Source organism: Muscardinus avellanarius (genome assembly GCF_963383645.1).
Source record: "Muscardinus avellanarius genome assembly, chromosome: 2".
NCBI lineage: Eukaryota > Metazoa > Chordata > Mammalia > Rodentia > Gliridae > Muscardinus > Muscardinus avellanarius.
In genome coordinates this window covers 80,908,561-80,929,965 of record NC_137787.1, presented here as the reverse complement: position 1 = coordinate 80,929,965, position 21,405 = coordinate 80,908,561, and the positions used below count along the sequence as shown (strand labels likewise).

Here is a 21,405-nt window from a genome sequence, read left to right as displayed (position 1 = left end):
GGAGGTTGAATGCCCCTGGGTTCCATCCCCAAAACCACAAAATACATACATACATACATACATACATACATACATACATACAGTTTTATAAACATTCTTTTTTTTTTTATTTTTGCAGTACTGGGGATCAAACCCAGGACCATTCTACTTCTGAGCTACATGCCCAGACCTATTTTTTATTTTTTATTTTTGAAAACGGGTCTCACTAAGTTGCAGAGGGCCTCACTATGTAGCTGAGGCTGGCTATGAACCTGCGATCCTCCTGTCTCAGCTTCTCAAGTGCTAGGGTTACAAGTGTGGGTCACCACACCTGGATCAAGAATAAACTTTATAAAAAGAAACTGGCCAATAAGAAAAGATTTATCATACACACACACACACACACACACACACACACACACACATATTAAACTTCATCTATTTTAAATGATAATGAGATACTACATATCTCCACATATTAAAAAAAAGCTACTGTTTTGCAAGGAAAATTGGCCTCTTATACTGGAAGTTGCATGAATTTTTATAACTTTTCTAGTCAAAAGATTGGCAATAGGTCATCTCTTGGTAATTATGGAAGATTGGATTTAGGGCTCCCTGCAGATAACAAAATTCACGGAAGTTTAAATCTCTAGTATGAAATGACATAGGATCTGCATGTAACTTATGCACATTCTCCCATATGCTTTTAATTATGTCTAGATTACTTATACTATTCAATAGCATGTAAGTGTGTAAATTGTTTTCGGCTGTATTTTTCAATGAATAATGATAAAAAGAAAATCATCTATAGGTCAGGACAGAAGGAGCAATTTTTTTCAAGTGTATTGGATCTGCACTCTGTTGACACCACAGATGTAAAACCTGTGGATATGGAGCGCCAACTGTACATATTTTAAAGTGTTAAGACTATGAGTTATTAGAATAGCTTGCCTCTAGAAACTATTCTAATGAAATTATCAAGAATGTAATAATAATGAATGAAGATAAGCTGGGCATGGTGGTGCATGCCTATAATCCTAGTACTTGGGAAGCTGAGACAGGAGGATCACAGGTCCCAAGCCAGCCTCAATCACTTAGCAAGGTCCTCAAATAAAAAATAAAATAAGCCTGGAGATGTAGCTCAGAGGTAGAATGTCCCTGGGTTCAATCCCAGTACCCTGCACACACACACACACACACACACACACACACACACACACACACCAAAGATATTTGTTGATTATAAGACTAAAATTAGAAATAGCTTGAATGTTCAACTACAGTGGACTGATTAAATAAATGATGGCTAATTTGTAAGAATTCCACAGAGGCATTGAAAACAAAATTACAGGAAGTTGGAAAATTGGGCAAGGTGGGTAAACTGTGCCTAGATTCCTTTAGCGTCCTCAATTTGCACGTGTTGAAATATCACATCCGGCCCCATTAATATGTGTAATTAAGATGTTAATTAAAAAAACTTTAAAAATTTTAAAAGTATCCCTTTTATAATATTAACATTCCTAAAATTAAGAAACAATTTAATTTACTTGGAAAAGGATTCATGCTATAGTCTTCTAGAGAATAAACAATAGATATATTACAGGTGATTCTAAAATTGTGCTTACTTAGTGTTATCTGGAATTAACAAATATTTTTAAATAATTTTGAAGAATTTAAGAAATATTAACAGCAAAATTGTATCCAAATCTTTCTTTTCTAGTAAAAGAAAAATAAACAAAAAAACCAGAATGCACACAGGTATCAGTAGCATTATCAGTAGATCAATATTTTCTTTGCATTTTCCACAAAATAAATGAGTCAGAATCAGGTGAAGGCACACTGTAGCTGCTCTGGCAGAAGGACATTCAACACTTTCCTGAAGTTTCTGACTTGGAAAATGTTCCAGAGATTGTAGATTTTATAGTCCATTTGCCTTAGTGGATATCAAATTGCCTTTTATTTTAAAAGAGTACTATATGTATTCACTTTTCTTATTTCCCATATTCTCATTGGCCTGAAATAAAGCAATTGAACATGAGATCTTTATTATCAAATTCAATTGAAGCTTCAAGTAAACTACCTAGAAAATTCAGCCTCAAGACCTGCTCTGACTTTTGACTATAAATATAAGACAGAGTTAAGTAAATTGAGAAGTTGTCTGATATTTGGTTCTTCTTATGCTATGCTGCTCCACAGTAGCTATGACCTTTGTAAAATTCATTATCTCATCTTTATCCCGTTGAGATAAAATTGAAGTAATAACAGTAAATGATAGGTTAAACGGACACTCACCACATATTATTAGTGATGGGCTATCAGCCTGTTACTATAGTATATCCAGGACATCCTAATAAGGTTCCAGAAGCTGGATAATCTTTTTTCCCTTATAGAATAAAGAAAATAAAATTGTACATTATAAGAGTAGTAGTAAATGTTAAAAAGTGACAATAATTCCAAGTAATCTGCTAAATATTTGATACAATATTATAATAAGACATTGTATCATAATACAATAAATGCTCATTATCTTTAAAATGTATTATTATTACCTTTAAACAGACAAATGCAGATATTATTTATAAAGCTTCTGATGTCAAGTATTTAAAGTAAATGAAAAAACAAAAGGTGATTTTCTATTTATGAAATTTAGAAAAAAAAGTTCTGATATCAAGTATTCAAAGTAAATGAAAAAGCAAAAGATGAGTTTCTATTTATGAAATTTAGAAAATACCACAAAGAATAAAATTCTTAACCTGTATATCTCATATATTCCTATAATATACAAATATATTATTATAACATTTTATATAATAAATTTTATGATTATCTGTATAGTTTTGACCTGTTGCACTTAAGGAAAGATTGAGTGCTTTCTTAGTTCTTTTTTCTCATTTTTTGTTTTGAATAGAAATAAGGTACTATTTTTAATTTCCCTGTCTTTTTGGTGTTTCATGTGTTTTAATTTTAATTATAGTAAAGAAAAATAATTTTCCCTTTCTCCATTCTAAGTTATTCTGCAAAAGAAATTCTTACGAGTTAAATTGTAAGCTTTACCCTGGAATCAAGACATTTTGTCCTCAGGCACCTTGATTACAGAGAACCAGAATTCTTAGACTTACCAGGTGTCCAATATAGAAGAACCAAGCTGAGATAATTATGGTCTTCCATCTAATATCTATTTTAAAATTAAAATACAATTTCTCTAAATATATGAATTTAATTTACTACCATGCAGTATGGCAAACAATGCTGAATTAATTACAGGGTATTAGAGAAAACATAATAAGTGTTTAATTTACCTATTAATCAAACCTACAAACTGGGAGTTAATTAGAATACCCATTTTTAATTTTTTAAATTTTTTATTTGTGCATTATAGTCATACATCTTAATGGGATAAAAGATGATGGAGGCATACATGCACACATCACCCAATTACCCCTTACCCAATTCCCACCCATTCCTTCCTCCTTCCTCCTTCCCATGCTTGGCTTAGTGACTGGCTTTGATATGTTTGTTAATATACATCATGTGCTTTAGAGAATTTCCCTCTTCCCCCCTCACCTCCTCGGTTAGGTCTTCTTATTTGCTCATCTATAGTATATCATTTTTTATCTAGAGTTCCTCCTATGACTGATTTTTCTCCCTAGCTTTCACATATTAGGGGAAGCATCTGATTTCTTATTTTTTGTAACTAATTTTAAAGCCTTTCCAAAGCTTTTTCAAGTGTCATTAAAAGACATGCCTAAACACTGCCAACTTTTATAAATTGTCTTTTAAAAAGAAATAATGCAATAAAATCCTTCAATCACAGCCTTCCTCCCTTGTTCATTTATGCCACAACACAGAGCACCTTCTAATACATTACTGTGTATTTATATTTCCCTCCAGCAGAATATAAACTCCATTTGTTTTGTTCATAGATATATTCAGGTGCCTATAAAAACAATTGCTCTGTGTATAGTTGGACCACAATAAATATCTTTTTAATTAATCACAGGTTGGCCCCTGGTTACTTGATCTCTTTCTTTGTCTTCATCTCTTCTCTTCTCTTCTCTTCTCTTCTCTTCTCTTCTCTTCTCTTCTCTTCTCTTCTCTCCTTTCCTCTCCTTCTCCCTTCTCCCCTCTCCCCTCTCCCCTCTCCCTTATCCCCTATCCCCTATCCCGTCTTCTCTTCTCTTCCCTTCTCTTCTCTTCTCTTTTCTCCTTCTTCTTCTTCTTCTTCTTCTTCTTCTTCTTCTTCTTCTTCTTCTTCTTCTTCTTCCTCTCTCTCTCTCTCTCTCTCTCTCTCTCTCTCTCTCTCTCTCTCCCTCTCTCTCTCTCTCCCTCTCTCCCTCCGTCCCTCTGTGTTACTGAGGATTGAACCCAGGAACATTCTACCTCTAAGCTACACCCAAGCCCTATTTTTTATTCTTTATTTTGAAACAGAGTCTCACTAAGTTGTGGAAGGCCTCACTAAATAGCTGAGGCTAGCCAGGAACCCAGATCCTCCTGTCTCAGACCCCCAAGTATGGGATTAAAAGTATGCACCACCACTCCTGGCTTCTCTCCATCTCTTAATTGATCTTACTTTTGCATTGGTGCCACTGTCTTGGGCTTTCTGTATATAGTAGTCCCAAAAGCTCCAAATTTAAGTCATCTGTGTTATTATCAATTCCAGAGGAAATAGAGCTTCAACTTCCTAATAGTTCCAACAACTTCTCAAAGTATGCTTTTATTAGGTTGACTGGTTCACAGGCCTATTCTTGGCCCAATCATTATGATCTGGTTTTTATATAAGCTTGGTAAATGGAATGCTCTCATTGCTTGAGTGTATTCAAATTCTGGGCTTAGCTGAACATATCCTGGCAACTTGTCAGAAATGTAGACACTCATGTCCTAGTCCAGACCAACCAAATCAGAATTGCATTTTTACAAGATTCTCTGTTCTTGTGAATTTATTCTGTATCCCTGGATGGAGCTAGAAGGGCAGAAAGCAGGATGAGGCCTATCCCACCCAAACTTAAAGTCAGTGGGATGGGCGCCCAAAGAAAACTTGTACTTTTATCAAAAGACAAATTGGATGTCAGCCATGCAAAGACAACAGATATGCATTACAATATATAGCAATTATTAATATCAGAAACTGTATCAGGCCTTTTCCAGACAATATTTAATATTCATAATATCCTATAAGATATTATCAAATAGGATACTTCAGGCTTCAAAGAATATAAAGCTTGGTCAAAATTCTTGTTGGGGAAGGTGATAAACAAATTATCCTATAATATATTATGTACAAATGATTGCAACAGTAAAAAAAATTAAGCAAGCTAAAGAGATAGAACATGATCAAGGATGATAGGAGGAAAAGATCAATTTAGAGAAGAGCATTAAAGTAAACCTGGAGAAGTAAAATTTTAGTATAGACTTGGACCAAGTAAATAACTCATGAGAATTGCGGAGCGATGCCATTCCAGATAGAGGAAAGATAATTTCACAGCCTTGAATTGGAAATGAGCTTGGAATATTTTAAGAAAAGCAAGGAAAAGACAAGACAACAACAACCAAAAAAAAAACCAATATGGCTATGATGATGAATTCAGAGATAGCTGAGAGCCATCTCACAAAGGCTCAGCAGGCAAAGGTTAAGAGATGTTCAGTTATTCTTAGAACAGAGAAAATAATTGGAAGCTTTTGAGTAGGAGTGTAACATAATTTGATTTGTATTTTAAATACATGATCTAAGGAGCAGGCAATAGTGAAGAAACGATTTATAAAGAAATGTGAAATGTCAGGGTACTTTTATAATGCTAGTCTGGGGAAGAGATGAGAGAGGGTAGGACCTGGGTGGAAGCAGGAAAGGGGTGGGAATATATTTTAAAGGTAGAGCCAACAGCCATTGTTAGTGAGTTAAGTATGTGAGAAATAAGAATCATTCCTTATGTTGCTGCCCTGTGGGAATAGTAAGATATTTGAGATAATGATGGAAAGGAAGAATTGTAGGATGTTTGGGATAATATGGAAAAGGAGAACTGGATAGACAGAACAAGTTGTAGAATCAGATTTGGGACTTGTTCAATTTTAAATGCCTTTTTGAAATCCAAAAAAATTGCTTTGTATACCATTTGAAAACTACTTCGGAGAGGATTAGATTGGAGAGAAATTTTGGGAAACAAACGAGCAGGACTTTTAAATTCTGAATCTGAATAGTATAATTTAGGCTCTGTTTCACAGTCACTGAGTCATACAAGCCAACAAAAGTCCTACCATCTTGTAGCTGCACCCACTGGGATTCGAGGCATCCTCAGATCCTGTCATTGAGGAAAAGAGACAGGAAGAGTCTCACAGCTGCTTTTCTATTTTTAAAGCCAGAGGTGATATATGCCCATTTCTTCCACAGTTCATTGTCCAGGACCAGTCACTTGGCCTTATGTATGTATACAAACCTGGGAAATGTGGAGAGCTGTATGAAGTGTTTGATTAGCCCTGATGTCTCTTACATACATAAGATCTCACTTCTGAGTACAGAAACATGGATACAGAGAGAAAAAGCCATTCTTATCAATATCGAAATAAGCCCACAGTATTGATATGTATTTCAAAAGGTAATTGTGTAGGGCTAGGACACAACTCAAGTCTGAGTGCCAATGCAAAGGTGTAGTCTAGAGGTGTACAGTAAGAAGGAGTTAGCTCTTCTAGGTAATCTCTATTATTTCCAACAGCCACCTTTTGGCAACTCTGCACTGTTGTAAAATGATATGCAAATGAAACTTCAGTGATCTCTCAGTCAAAAAAATCTACTCATAAGATCCTTTTGGAAAAAGTTGTGAAATCAGAACTACTAACATTTAACATGATGAAAAAGGAAAAATGCTGATATGAAATAAAACGTCTCAGTTAAACTTACCTATCTTGAAAGTGAAGCCAGAACAGTGAAATTAACCATTGTGTTAAGTCTTCTGGAAGGTACAGTGCTTTTTCTCTTTTAGACTCGATGGCATCTCTTTATGCAAAATTTTGAGAACTGTGTATTATATTAGATCACTTCAGTTGTACTAACACTTTACACAACACAGTATTCCTTTAGCGATCAATTTTGTAAACTCAGAATTGTTCTCAAGCCTCTTCCTTTGAAGGTTGCACCCCAGGTTAGAAATTCTGAATAGAAATATTGTAAAAGTAAATAGTTAACTGTTTAAAAAGCCCAAAGACTTTGTTGATTTCCATCCAAACATCTGCTAAGAAAATCAATATTTTCTTTTGGACAAAAATAGTTTTGCTGAATAGTTAAGCATCATCAAATATGCTTTCTAACAATACCATGGCAGTTAATTTGAAAAGAACATTCTGAAGAGGTAGAGGTAGTGGGTGAGGGGCTTTGTGAGTGTTGCTACTCTAAAAAAATATCCACCTAATAATGCGATTAGCTACAGATATTTAGGTTGTCTAAACAATTGCACCTGATTTTCCTGAGTGATTTATTGGCTTTACTGCTTGTTTGGAATTCAGTATCCTAAACACAAGGTCATTGGTTCTTTCTGTTGCAGTGACTAGTTAATTACTAACCTTAAAGAAATGATTTAAGCAATGAAATCTTTTCAAAATAGTGTAAGAATTGATAGTTCTCCTATCATAGTCATTTTAAGTAAAATGTCATTTTTCTATAAAACTAGTAGCATTATTGTTTTTTAATTCTCAGTAAAAACATTTTGTAACCTTAGTGAAAATATTAATTTTAATTTTAAATGTTCTGCTACTATTTGAAGTAGAATCAAGAAATTTTATTGTATACATGTGAACATTTTTCTGCCCACTGGTTTATATTAGTTTCTCCAAGCTTATTTTATTTACTAACTTTTCCAAGGACTTTAAGTGGCTTGCAATAATTCACAAAAGAAAAAAAAATCAATAAAGATGAAGACAAGTCTATGGTAAACCTAAATGAAAGAAGTTTAAAAAGTAAAAGAGAACATTAGAATACATAAGTGTAGTCCATGTGAGGATTATATTTATATAAATTTCTCTGCATATTTATATTTATATAAATTTACTGCAGATGGTAAACAAATGACTCATTAGGGAAATGTGAGCATTAACAAAAGCATTGAAATTTTATTAATGCAAAACAGGTACATTATTACACAGTTCAGTTACGCTTTGATCATGATAGACTAAGTTAATGGCAATTTACACTTAGTTGATTAATTATTCAGTTTAAGAACTTCATGTTCTTGGTGATAAATATTTGCATTTAAGAAGTCATAACTACTGGAAGAACTGTTTTTATATCTATTTAATGTACTAATTGGATGATTGTAAGAAAACAAGTGTAGAAGCAGCTGCACAATGCAATAGAAGTTGATGGAATTATAATTACAGGGAGAGAAACTGTAAATGAAGTGAAACGATGCTCAAATTAAAATAGCACAAACTGATTTGTGTTCCTGTGAAATATTGCAGGTGTTGTCAAAGTGGATTATGGAGATGTGTCAGTCAGAAAAACACTAAGAGAAAATCTGAAGTGTAAGCCCTTTTCTTGGTACCTAGAAAACATCTATCCGGACTCCCAGATCCCAAGACGTTATTACTCACTTGGTGAGGTATGAATTATTTATTTTGGTTAAGTTATAAATACATTTTGCAAATGGAGCAATTTCTAAAGAGCTCAATATTTTTCACATGAATAAAATGCTGTAAGGGGTTTTAAATAGATCTATTTAAAATGACATTTTTTTCAAGGACTGTAAAGGTCTTCACCTTAGATAACTGTGAGAGTAGGGGGGTGGGTTAAGAATGCCACAAATATTTTCTTGTTTTTTTATATTCCTAAACTTTTTGATCATATAAACCTAAGCTCTTAATTTTTTGTGAATTCCAAAGTTTCATTTATGTGGGTTATAACTGAATATTACTGAAACTAAAACTGCAACTTTAAAACTTCATCAACTTATAAAAATAGTATATTAACTCAATTGCATGGTCATATAAATATTTTCTCAAATAAGATAAAATAGTGAAAAACCAGCACAAATTGTATTTTTATAAATTACATTGTTTGGCTTAATAACAGGTAGCTGGATTCTGAAATTTACTTCATCGTTCAACCTATTCCAACATGACACAGTCTATTTCAATAGCCTATAATAAATTATTTGTACAATGTAGGCATGGTGGAACGTACCTATAATCCCAGTACTTTAGACAGAAGGATTGCAGACTCTCAGCAACTTAGCAAGATTCTGTTTAAAAAAAAAAAAATTTTTTTTTAAGAGCTAGGGTTGTATCTGGAAGTAGAATGTCTCTAGGTTCAATCTCCAATACCAAAAGAAAAAAAGTCTTTGTATATCCATAAGAAAGTGAGACAAAACTTCAAATTGTATCTTAGCATTATCATAAAAGTGGTTTACTCTTCATTGATTCATACCACTTTCCAAAATATGTGCTATATTCTGAAATATGCAAATATATAAGCTTATATTATAATTATACAAATTTATATATAATGTATATTTAAGTGATCAAAATAAGAATTAGAATTATTTTTGTTACCTATATGCTCCATATTGGTAATTTCTCACTAACCTTATAATGGAATAGTTTCTGACCATTTATATGGTTCAATCTAATCATCTATCATACTGCTCCATGACTTTATAAATATACCTTACTTAAAGTTAACTGGAGAACAATGAAAGAAAAAGTTACTGAGCGAACCTCTTGCTAAATTGTTTTTAGTGACTGTTTTATGTGCCTTCTCCCTGCCCTGTTGGCCAAATCTCCACTTGTTTATTCGCTGTATCAATATCTCTCCATTGAACCTTTTGATTTACATACATTTAATCTGAATAATGTAGTGAAAAGGCTCGTGTGTAATAACACTGGCCACTTTCTAAGTATGTGATTTTATTCACTCAACTGTTCTATGCCTCAGAGTATTTCTGTTGTTTTTGTTTATTTATTTTGGGGGATGATGTTGCTGTTGTTGGTAGCCGTGGGTTAACACTGATCTCACAGAGATTTGGATTCAATACACTGGTTATATAAGAGTGCTTTTTAATCTAGAACACTCTTTCTATGTTAGTTATTATAATCCACTGAAGATCTATAATAAAGTACCTAATACTCTCATTTCTTTATTGAAAAGTTTGAGCTGAGCTCAGTGGCACACAACTGTAATTCAGTATTTAGGAGACTGAAACCAGAAGATCATAAGTTTGAAGCCAGTCTCAGCAACATAGCAATAACCCCAGCTATTTAACGAGACCCTGTTTGAAACTAAAAAGGGCTAGGAGCATAGCTCAGAGGTAGAAGATCCCTGTGTTCAGTTATCAGTGCAGAGGGAGGGACGGAGGGGGGGTGGAGAGAGAGAAAGAGAGAGAGAGAGAGAGGAGAGAGAAGAGAGAGAAGAGAGATTGAGGTTTGACCATTCATGAACTTTTCTATGTACCTTTAGAAGGAAGGAGTGTTTCAGCTAGGCATGGTGGCACACTCTTGTAATCCCAATACTTCAGTGGCTGAGACAGGAGGATTGCAATTTCAAGCTCAGCTTCTGCAATTTATAGAGATACTCAACAATTTAGCAAGACTCTTTCAGAATAAAAAGTGCTGGGGGTATGCCCCTAGGTTCAGTCCCCAATAAGAAAAGGAAAGAAAGAAGGATGAATGGATGGAAAGAAGGAAGGAGGGAGGGAGAAAGGAAGGAAGGAAGGAGTTGGTTTTTATTTTTATAATAGTGTTTCTCCCACTATTGTTAATGGTCACATGATGAATAAATTAGTGTGTGTGTGTGTGTGTGTGTGTGTGTGTGTGTGTGTGTGTGTGTGTGTTTGATTCTAAGGGGGTTCTACCTCTAAGCCACATCCCTAGCTCTGCTTTATTTTTTGTTTTGAAACAAGGTCTCACTAGGTTGCTGAGAGTCTTGCTACATTGCTGAGGCTGTTCTCAATCCTGCAATCTTCCTGACTCAAAAGAGGAACTACAGCAAGACAAACACCTGTAAAGAAGACTTCTGGAAAATTTTCTAGGGCCACCAAGTGACTCCTGAGAAATCCCACTTTATGCTTTTCTGCATGATACCAAGGAAAACTAATTAGCTACCTTAAAAAATAAAAATAAAATATAATATGGGCACATTTTATTCTGCAGTCTACTGGTTTTAAATTAGCTGGCTTCTGTAAAAGATTGGATGGCATGCATTTTAGAAATACTTTGCTAAAACCTTTTAAAATATCAAATGAGTCTTTGGGGATATATGAAACAAATCCAAAAGGGAGCCATTGGTGTATTTGATAAATCCCAGGGCCTGGAGTCAGAGAAGAAAGGGTTCACATTCTGGCCTCACAGTGTTCAACTCGAATGACACAAGGTATCCTCTCGATACCCCTGTCAGAAGAATAAAGACTAGTGAAGACAGAGCATCTAGCAGACGCCTAGAAAGAACTTAGAGCAGCCCCAGTAGTTATATTTATTATAATTATTATAACTGCCATATACTGATTTCTTACTATGATGAACATTGTTCTAGATTTTTCATATGAATTAAACTGCTTAAAAATAATTAACTCCATGACTTGGGTTTTGTTATTGTCCCCATTTAATGAAGAAATAGATACATGGGAAGTTTATGCGACAGTCTTAGGGGTTACATTGCTATTTAATAACTGAAGTAATGATTGAAGTCAGCATCCAAATACTTGAAAACCTGACACTGAATCTCACTGTCTTATAACTGGAAGAGAAAAATAGTTGACATAATAAAATATTTTATTCATTCAAATGGTTTTATTAAAAAAAAAAAAAGAGCTTGAGCTGAAACCCAAGTTCTGTGCCGAGGATACAGAGCCAAATTAAGAAGGACTTTACTCTTAAGTCATTCTACCAAAATTGGGGGGAATGACAGGAAATAATCAAGAAAGTAAAGAAAATCGGTCAAAATGAAAGGTAACCTGCATAAGCTATATGGCATACTATGAACTATTGTTTTTAATAACAATCAATATATTTTTAAATCTATGACACAGTAAGTTTTGAAAATCCTGAGATATTATTGTTCTGTAGTTTTTCACTTTAAAACTAGCTTTAAGGACATGTAATCCAGCATGTTTCTATAGAAACTACTTCTCAATTCAGTTTTGCTTAGCCATATATACAGAATTTAAGATTGATATTTTGATAATGAGTTAGTGTTTAGCTGTTAATGTCATTTATTTAAAACTTTTTCCTTTCTTACTACCTGTCATTAACCATTACTAGAAGAAAGTGAAATGCTACCTTTTCTTATAGATGAAGGCACTTTTTCTTTCACAGACTCACAAACTTGTATCAGATATCAAAGTCAGCCGGGTGTGGTGGTGCACACTTGTAATCTCAGCATTTGGGAGTCTGAGACTGGAGGACCGCAGTTCACAGACAGCCTCAGCTATTTAGTGAGGCCCCTTGCCATTCAGAGAGACCTGGTTTCAAAATAAAAAGAATAAAAAATAGGACAGGGGGTGTAGCTCAGAGGTCGAATGCCCCTGGGTTCCATCCCCAGACCAGAATAAAAAAAAAAAAAAGATATCAAAGTTAGTTGTTTTCAAACAGAAAAATTATTTCTTTATGGTATGTTCATTTGTAGCTTCCCCCTAATTGTCAGTGAAATTAAGATCTACCAATATGTATATTCCTTAAATTTCACTTTTAATGTTTATATAATTGATATTGCTATATATCAGTAAATACAAATATTTCTCTATCAATTTCTTTTATAATTTCCCTTGCTCTAGTGCACATTATAGAGGAAAATGTGATACTGAGTTTCTCTGTTGGCATAAAACGTCATCAAAATAATCATCAGAAAAGTTTTTGATATCCAGTAGCTGCATCCTAACATCTTATATATTTATATCTTATTCACATAATTGAAATATTACTTCACCTAGCTCATGAATTACGTGCAATTGCAATGGAAAGTCAAAACTGGTCAAGTGCTTTGAACTAAACCTTTAAGTAACTCAATGAAGCACATGCTTTTTAGAGTCAGTAAGCAGATCATAATGGAATAAGGAGGTTAAGCGGTTTGCAGCATTAAATTCTCTCTTAACTAGCCCTTTAGCATTTGCAGATTTAACATGCCAGGTTCTGGTTTGTGAATATAAAAACTAATTCAAAATTTATTTTAATAATGTCTCTTAAAAATGGCATTTTAGACCAATGTCTTGGCCTAAATTTAGGAGCTATGAAACAGAAGCATTTTGCATACAAATACACACTACACACACACACACACACACACACACACACACACACACTTTGTGAGCTCTTCAGGACCCAGAAATATCAGAGGGCAAAAGGAAGGAAAAGAGGATTTTTGGAGCTTAGTGACTTAACTCTCAGTACTTAAAATTTGCATTTTCATGTTTCCTGAAGATGGTTTGACACTAATATAAGCATTTTGTATTGACCTCAACACTTATTTCCCACTTATATCCTTTAACCATAGCAACTACTTAATGTCCTTGAACATGTGGTATTGTACTTCTTAAATAGTTTTGAAGAGCAAATTTAAATAACCAAAAATAGGCATATATGAGGCTGGTAGACTGCAGGGATTAAGGGCGAAATCAGTTACTAACAAATAAAGAAGCTAAAACGCTTAAAGGTTTACCCTCTTTGCTGGTAATCAAGAGATTTATTTATAGACTCACAGTGTTCTTGACCCTTAAATAGGATAAGTAAGAAGGCTTCATTTTAGATTACTGACACAAATGTGGGCATTCTTTCTGCCCACGATTTTATTTCTAAGTTTTGTGGGGCCCCAGAAGCCAATTTTAATTCCAGGGTAACTGAATACGCAAGTCTGTAAGTGTAGTCTGCCGTTCTTCACCAGGTGTCAACCTTAAAGACTGCTGTTGGGATGGGTAACTCACCTGTGGACAAAAGAAGTATTTTGTTACCTGAAAACATATTTCTGACAATTAAACTTAAATTCATTCTAATTGTATTGCTTAAGTCTATATTGGCTCAGACAACTGCAATGTAATGATGTGCCAGTTTGGTACTTGCTGAATTTTCCAAGGATTTTTGTTGTTTCTGTAATTGTTATTATCAACCAACATAAATGAAACTTTACTCTGCCCTTTCCTTTTTTAGAATGATGTTAAGTTTTCATGCAACAAGAATTTTTAAGTTTCACAATCATTAATGAAGAGGATTTTAAACATTGATCATTATAAGCCAGTTTGTATTTATTACATATTTTAACTTTGCCGTCATCCTTCTGACGTATTTACAATTTGGGAAACAAAATATACATCAATGCATATCCACCAGAGCAATTTTATTAAGGAAAATTAAATAGCCTCTACAATTCACTGCAGATCTATTTTCTTCATTGCAGTGTAAAAAAGAAAATAAATATCTGTTAAATAATAATAAGACACAATGTGTAATTGAAAGATAAACATGTGGAATAATTATTTTCTAAAAATGCTAATTTACATCTAGATCATTTTTAGAACAGATTATGCAAATGTTTTCATAATGTAAAAGCAAATAGTTGGTAGTCGGGTAGGAAGTTCATACCCCTCTTTAAGAATCATAATTCCTTTGCTATTTATTTTATAATCCAGCAGAGGGAGCAAAAGCTGATGTACAAATTATACAAACAAGAAAGGACCGATGCTGCTGCTGGCTTAGCAGAAGAAATATTTAGAAAAAGGCTTGCCTGATTTCAAACATTGAAACAAATGTGGGGAAACTACTATCAAGTTTATAGCATTAAGTATTATTTCCAAGCAATAAAAGATTATGGATATCTGGATATGATGGCGCACACTAGTAATTCTAGTACTTGGGAGGCTGAGACAGGAGGATCACAGATTTACCAACAGGCTCAGCAACTTAGTGAAACTGTTTTAAAATAAAATAATAAAATAGATCTGGGTATGTCAGAGGTAGAATGCCCCTGGATTCAATCCCCAGTCTGTCTGCCTCTCTCTCTCTCTCTCTCTCTCTCTCTCTCTCTCTCTCTCTCTCTCTCTCTCTCTCTCTCTCTCACACACACACACACACACACACACACACACACACACACTCACACTCACTGATTATGGGTGAACACAGAAATCTCAAGGCAGACAAATTTCAAACCATCTTGGCCTTCCTTATCCATGCATCCAAATCTTTACCATAACATTAAAAATCAAACTAATTTCTAGGCCTCACAACTATGCAAGGGCTCTTATTACTTTGCTAATAAGTCGTAGAACACTCTGTAAAAATTTTATCATATATATATATATATATATATATATATATATTTTTTTTTTTTTTTTTTTTTTTTGGTGGTACTGGGGTTTCTGGAAATCCTTCTACCTCTGGGTTACACTCCCAGACCTATTTTATACTTTTTTTTAAATTTGGAAACAGGGTCTCGTAAGCCAGTTAGGCTGGCTTCCAACCTGCATGATCCTCCTGTCTCTGCCTCCCAAGCGCGGGGATTATAAGCGTGCACCACCAAGCCTGCCCGGATAAAATTCTTTAATGGTTGGTAACATAAGATTTTTTCTCGTTATTCAAAAGAATCCTAAAATTACCAAGCAATTAGTGCTCTCAGGTTATACAGTACCAGTGATAAGATCAGAATCTTTTCTGAAATTTCACTTCTTTGTTTAAACAATGTTCTTTAAAAGTAGGTATTTGACTGAAGTCAGGAGCCATTCGCAGAAAAGTTTCTGACTAAAATAAAGATCATCCTAGCCGGGCGTGGTGGCACATGCTTGTAATCCCTGCACTTGGGAGGCTGAGACAGGAGGATCGCATAGGTTCGAAGCCAGCTTCAGCTATTTAGTGAGACTCTCAGGAACTTAGTGAGACACTGTTTCCAAATAAAAATATAAAATAGGTCTGGGAGTATAGACTGGAGGTAGAAAAGCCCGAGTCCCACCCCCATTACCACCAATAAATAAATAAACAAACACATAAATAAATAAAATAAAGATCATCCTAAATCAGATAATCTTTTGCATCTAAGAAGATAAAATGCATATTTTAACTTCCCTAGAGCCCATTAGATTGTGATATATACATTAATATTTGCTTACAGAGGATTTTCAGAAAACATTATAGCCCATTTTTATATTTTGCAGATAGATAACAGAGTTGAATCACTGATTTAAGAACAATCTGATGTATATCAACCTGCCTCCTGGGTATATATGACTTTTTAAATTTTCTGGACATAATAGACTTAGTGAGAGAAACCTTTCAGATATCTGTATCTCAGATCACGCTGGCTATACAGAAATCATTCACTTGATCGCACCTCAGTCCAATCGCTGGCACTCAGCAAGCATGAAGACACTTTGCTTCTATTCTATATGCCTCTTGACCTGGATTCCCAAGTCTGGTGTTAGGGCTGCTCTCATGTCTTGTTCTATATGCTGTTATCATTATCTGGGTGACCCCTGGTTACTTGTTTTAAATTAGAACTTTGGATTTTGTTGTGGTACTGAGAATAGAACCCAGGAGACCTCTATCTCTGAGCTATACTCCCAATTCAATTTTTATTTTTTATTTTGAAACATGCTCTTGCTGAGTTGCAGAGGTCTCACTAAGTTGCTGAGGCTGGCCTCGAGCCTGGAATTCCCCTGTCCCAGCCTCCCAAGTACTGGAATTATAGGCATGCACCACCATGCCTGGCTCTTCTATTCCTTCTTTCTTTTTTCTTTTGCTTTTTTTTTTAAATTGGGGGTGGAATCCAAGGACTTTTTGACTTCCGGGCTATACTCCCAGAACTATTTTATTCTTTATTTGGAAACAGAGTCTCACTAAGTTGCTGAGAGTCTCATGCAGTAGAAGAGGCTGGCTTCCAGCCTGTGCAATCACCCTGTCTCAGCCTCCCAAGCGCTGGGATTACAAGTATGTGCCACCACGCCCGGCTCTATTCCTTCTTTCTAACAAATACTGCTTGACTGTTTGGAAGTCAGGACTAGGCATTCCCAGACTCACTATAATAATTTTACATTCTTTGGGGAGATTAATTAATTCCCTGTAATTTAATGTTTTATTGATAAAGTGGAGATAACAGGTTGGCACATACAACCTATCCTGTTTTATCTCTTAAAACAATTGCTAGTTGTTATTATTGTGCTGCTCATGGTGGTGGTAGTTGTCTTTCCTAGGGACCTTTAGCTAACAAATTACCAGAATTTTCAGGTTGCACAGTGTTTACATCATCTGTTGCGGTGTGAGATGATATCGTTTAGGGGAAACTGTCCCTGGGGACTCTTGTTAGGATCCCGGACACAATTCCCCTCAAACCACAACAAAACCCAAAAAACAGAAAAACCGCGGTTCTTGTCCTGAACTAAGTATAAATTCACATTAGCCCGAACTCTTGCTGAAGATTTAAAGAAGTTTATTAAAAAGATAGAAATACAGAAGATAGTTACAGCCCCATGCCAGAATTGCATGGGGTGGGGGGTTCAAATGAATGCCCCACCAAAGATACAACATGTGGACCAGACTTTTAATACCCATGACCTCCATCTTGTTTATGTAATTCTGACTTAGTAAATGTCCCTGTAAGGTTCCTCTCCCAGCAAGGTGTGGCAAGGTGTCTCCTTTCACAAGTTCGACCCCTTCTCCTATCCTAGCTAGATTATTATGTAGATCTGTCTTTAGAAAGAGGAAGCCCTAGTTCCCCTCTCCTGTTGACTTATTAATTACCTTTAACTAGGTTAATTTACATTGGAATAATTGCCTGCTTCTAGGCAGAAACCAAGTCCTTTCACAGATTTGCCCCTTACCCAATTTTTGGAATATATTAATAATCATAGCTTTCTCAAATCTTCCTAGGCCATTCCCAATACTGGTACATCATCCTTCAAGCATTAGAGGAGAGTCTAACCTCATACTGAGAAGCTTCTTAAACCATTCACCTCAGCTTCCTTTTCCAGTCAACTTGATTGGACTTGCAATGAGTTCTTTATGTTATGTCCTCATAGCTTCTGTTACATGCTAAGTGACAGCTAATACTGCATGCCCAGAAACTACCAAACCACATAAATGTGGAATAGTTAGAACCTGGTAAAAACAGGACAGAACTTTTTTTTTTTTTTTTTAATTTAGTTCTGAAAATGTCTGTTCTGGAATTATGAAAAAAAAAAAAAAAAGAAGTGTAGCAGCAACAACACAATGTAAATCTCTGTAAATTTCCCTCATTAAAACAGAAAAAAAAAAAAAAAAAAAGCCGGGCACAGTGGCACACGCTTGTAATCCCCATGCTTGAAAGTCAGAGACAGGAGGATCATTGCAAAGGTTCCAAGCCAGCCTTGCTGGCGGCTTAAGAAACCCTGTTTCCAAATAAAAACATAAAATAGGTCTGGGAGTGTAGCCTGGAGGTAAAAGGGGTTTCCAGGAACTCCAGTAGCACCAAAAATCCCCCCCCCAAAACAGAAAAAATTAGTAGGATAGCAAAAATAAACAAATTAGACGTTGAGGTATTCTCTCAAATTCCAAAATTATGCAATTTTGTGACCCACGTGATACTACAATATTCACAGAAAGAATCAAAGGGAAAGAATAAGGAATGAGATGGCTGATGGAAAGGATGCCAGAGAGCATCCAAATTTATGGTAGCTACTCATGAGAAATTGTTTTTAACTAGTTCAATAATAGTAGCTGAAGAGGAAAAATGTATTTTCCAGGCAAATGAAAATCTAATAACTATTGAGTCTAAGTATACTGCAACCTGTGGACTCTTAAAACTCATTAGGCTGACCTCCTTTGCTTAGGAGAACCTTCAGAATAAATCCTAAATTGGGGGTGTGGGGTCAATGGGGATAAAGGAGATCAGTGTTCAGCTAAAAGAAGAGAGTTCAACAGAGCCAGATCTCATGAAAGAAAAGGGATTTTTATTTTTCACATTTCAGAACAGCACAGAAAAGGCAGTTCTAGACTTGGGAAGTTAGAAATGGTACCTTTACTCTTCCCACTAAAAATATCAGAAAAAATGATTTTACATTAAAGAAAAAAGAAAACAATACAAAAGGTTGTAGGTAATAAAGAGCAAACTGTCATTGCAAATAATGTAAACACACCAAAATTTTATGACTCTAAGATGGAGGGAATTTGTAACCTCATTATTCAAAAGATATAGCTAAAATAAATGCTGTAAATGATAAAATATAAAAAATATAAACTGCCAGGCGTGGTGATGCATGCTTGTAATCCCCACGCTTCGGAGGCAGAGACAGGAGGATCTGTGCAGGTTAGAAGCCAGCCTCGCTGGCTTAAGAGACCCTGTTTCCAAATAAAAAATATAAAAATAGGTCTGGGAGTATAGCTTGGAGGTAGAAGGGTTTCATCCCCAGTATCACCAAATATATATAAACCAAATTGAGGAAGATTATGAAGATCCTAGAAAGCAAGACAGAGAGAAATTAAATAGTAAATAATTTTAGAAGTGAACACTGAACTTTTGAGAATACATGATCAATAATCTCAAGAAAATATGATATAAAAATTTTAGAAGAGAAAAAGGAATTTTGTAAATAAAGGAGACATTTAAAATTAAATTATTTGATCAAAAGTGTATATATATATATACTTTTAAATTATTTTTTAAATGTTGCATATATAGCATATATGCAACAAGAACCAAAATTTTTTAAACAGAAAAATCAAAGTAATGAAACAAGATGAACATTAATTGTTACAGTATGAGATGATATATGGTTTTGGGGAAACTGTCCCTGAGGACCCCTGTTAGGGTTCCAGACACAATTTCCCTCATAACACAAAAAAAACCCCAAACAGAAAAACCGTGGGTTCTTGTCCTGAGCTAAGGGTCAATATACATTAGCCCGGACTCTTGCTGAAGATTTAAAGAAGTTTATTAAAAAGATAGAAATACAGAAGATAGTTACAGCCCCATGCCAGAATGGCATGGGGTGGGTGTGGTTCAAATGAATGCCCCACCCAAGATACAACACATGGGCCGGACTTTTTATACCCATGACCTCCATTTTATTTACATAATTCTGACGTAGTAAAAACCCTGTCAGGTTCCTCCCCCACCAAGGTGTCTCCTTTCATGAAGGTCGAAGCTTGACACCCTTCTCCCATCCTAGCTAGATTATCTAATCGTGTAGATCTGTCTTCAGACATGTATTCCTAGTTCCCCTCTCCTATCAACTTGCTAATTACTTTTAGCTAAGTCAATCTAAGTTTCAGTTAGCTGTTTGCTTCCTGACCGAAGCCAAGCCTTTCTCTCTCCAGGTCTGCCATTTTGACACAATTATTTCTGAAATATATCTATTAATAATCAGAGCTTTCTCAAATCTTCCTAAGCCATTCCCAATACCGGTACATTAATAATTATAATTCAGGGAAACTTTCCTGAAAATAGAATTGAAGGGACTTGGTGAAAATATCACTGCACACCCGAAGGAGGAGAATAATAATAATAATAATAATAATAATAATAATAATAATAAAACAACCAAGACACACTGTGGTCATTCTATCAGAACTTAAAGAAAAGAAAAAGTATATCATCCAGATAAATAAATACTTGTACAAATAAGAGGGGGAATTCCAGATTATCAAAAGACTTTTCAAATCAATCCTTTATGCTGAAAGTAAATGTAGCAACATTGCCAAGACACTCAAAGAAATATAATATCAGCCAAGGACTTCAGATCTGCCCAATTCATTTTCAAGTATAAAGACCACAGATAGCTATCAACATACAAGAACTCAGAAGATTGTTCTAGTAAATACAAATGCTATTTGCCCGTGTACTCAGGCTCACACTTTAGATATTTTTTGAGGTATGTTTTTCCTCTCATAGTTCATATCCAATTCAATTGAAAGTCCTATTTACTCTACCTTAGGAGCAGATCCCAAATCTGATCTCTCTGCTCATTGTTATCCTTCTGTTTAAACTCTCTGGTTAGCATGCCTGCATTGGGCTGCCCACATATTTCTCTGCTTCCAGTCTTGTCAACCTGGAATCTATTGTCTGCACAGGAGCCAGAGTAGGCTATTGCCATATCCCACCTGTGCTCAAGAACTTATAGTTCCTGATGTCACCTGGTCATGGATTCCTCTCTAGCCTGTTCCTGCTCACTGCTTTGGGAGTACATTAATACCCTTTTATTTCAGAATTCTTCACTTCCCAGGAGTATTTATTAGTTGTTCCCAGAAAGCTTATCCATAGATGAAAATATGGCTTCTCTCTCACTTCACTAAGGTGTCTTTTCAAGCATCTTCTCCTTAGAGTGACTTTTTTTGTTTTTTGGTTTTTTTTTTTTTTTCCTTTGGTCCTCCTTACAAAATAGTACCCCTTCATCACTTTTCCTACCCTTACAATCCTTCAAAAGACTTCTTGGTCCTCTGGCATGATCACAAATGTATTTACTACCTTTCCTTACCTTTCATTTGGAAATGCAAGGTGCA

General features: G+C 35.0%; 1 protein-coding gene across 3 annotated transcripts in view; it reads left to right on the top strand.

The window, feature by feature from the left end:
- Positions 1–21,405, top strand: part of GALNT13 (polypeptide N-acetylgalactosaminyltransferase 13) — a gene marked incomplete at both ends in the record, with an annotated part of 461,512 nt that overhangs the window by 395,175 nt on the left and 44,932 nt on the right. For all 3 annotated transcript variants that reach the window (XM_080689902.1, XM_080689901.1, XM_080689900.1), the window contains one exon: positions 8,422–8,561. In XM_080689902.1, coding sequence (XP_080546028.1) covers positions 8,422–8,561 — 140 coding nt within the window. The remainder of the gene's footprint in view (positions 1–8,421; positions 8,562–21,405) is intronic.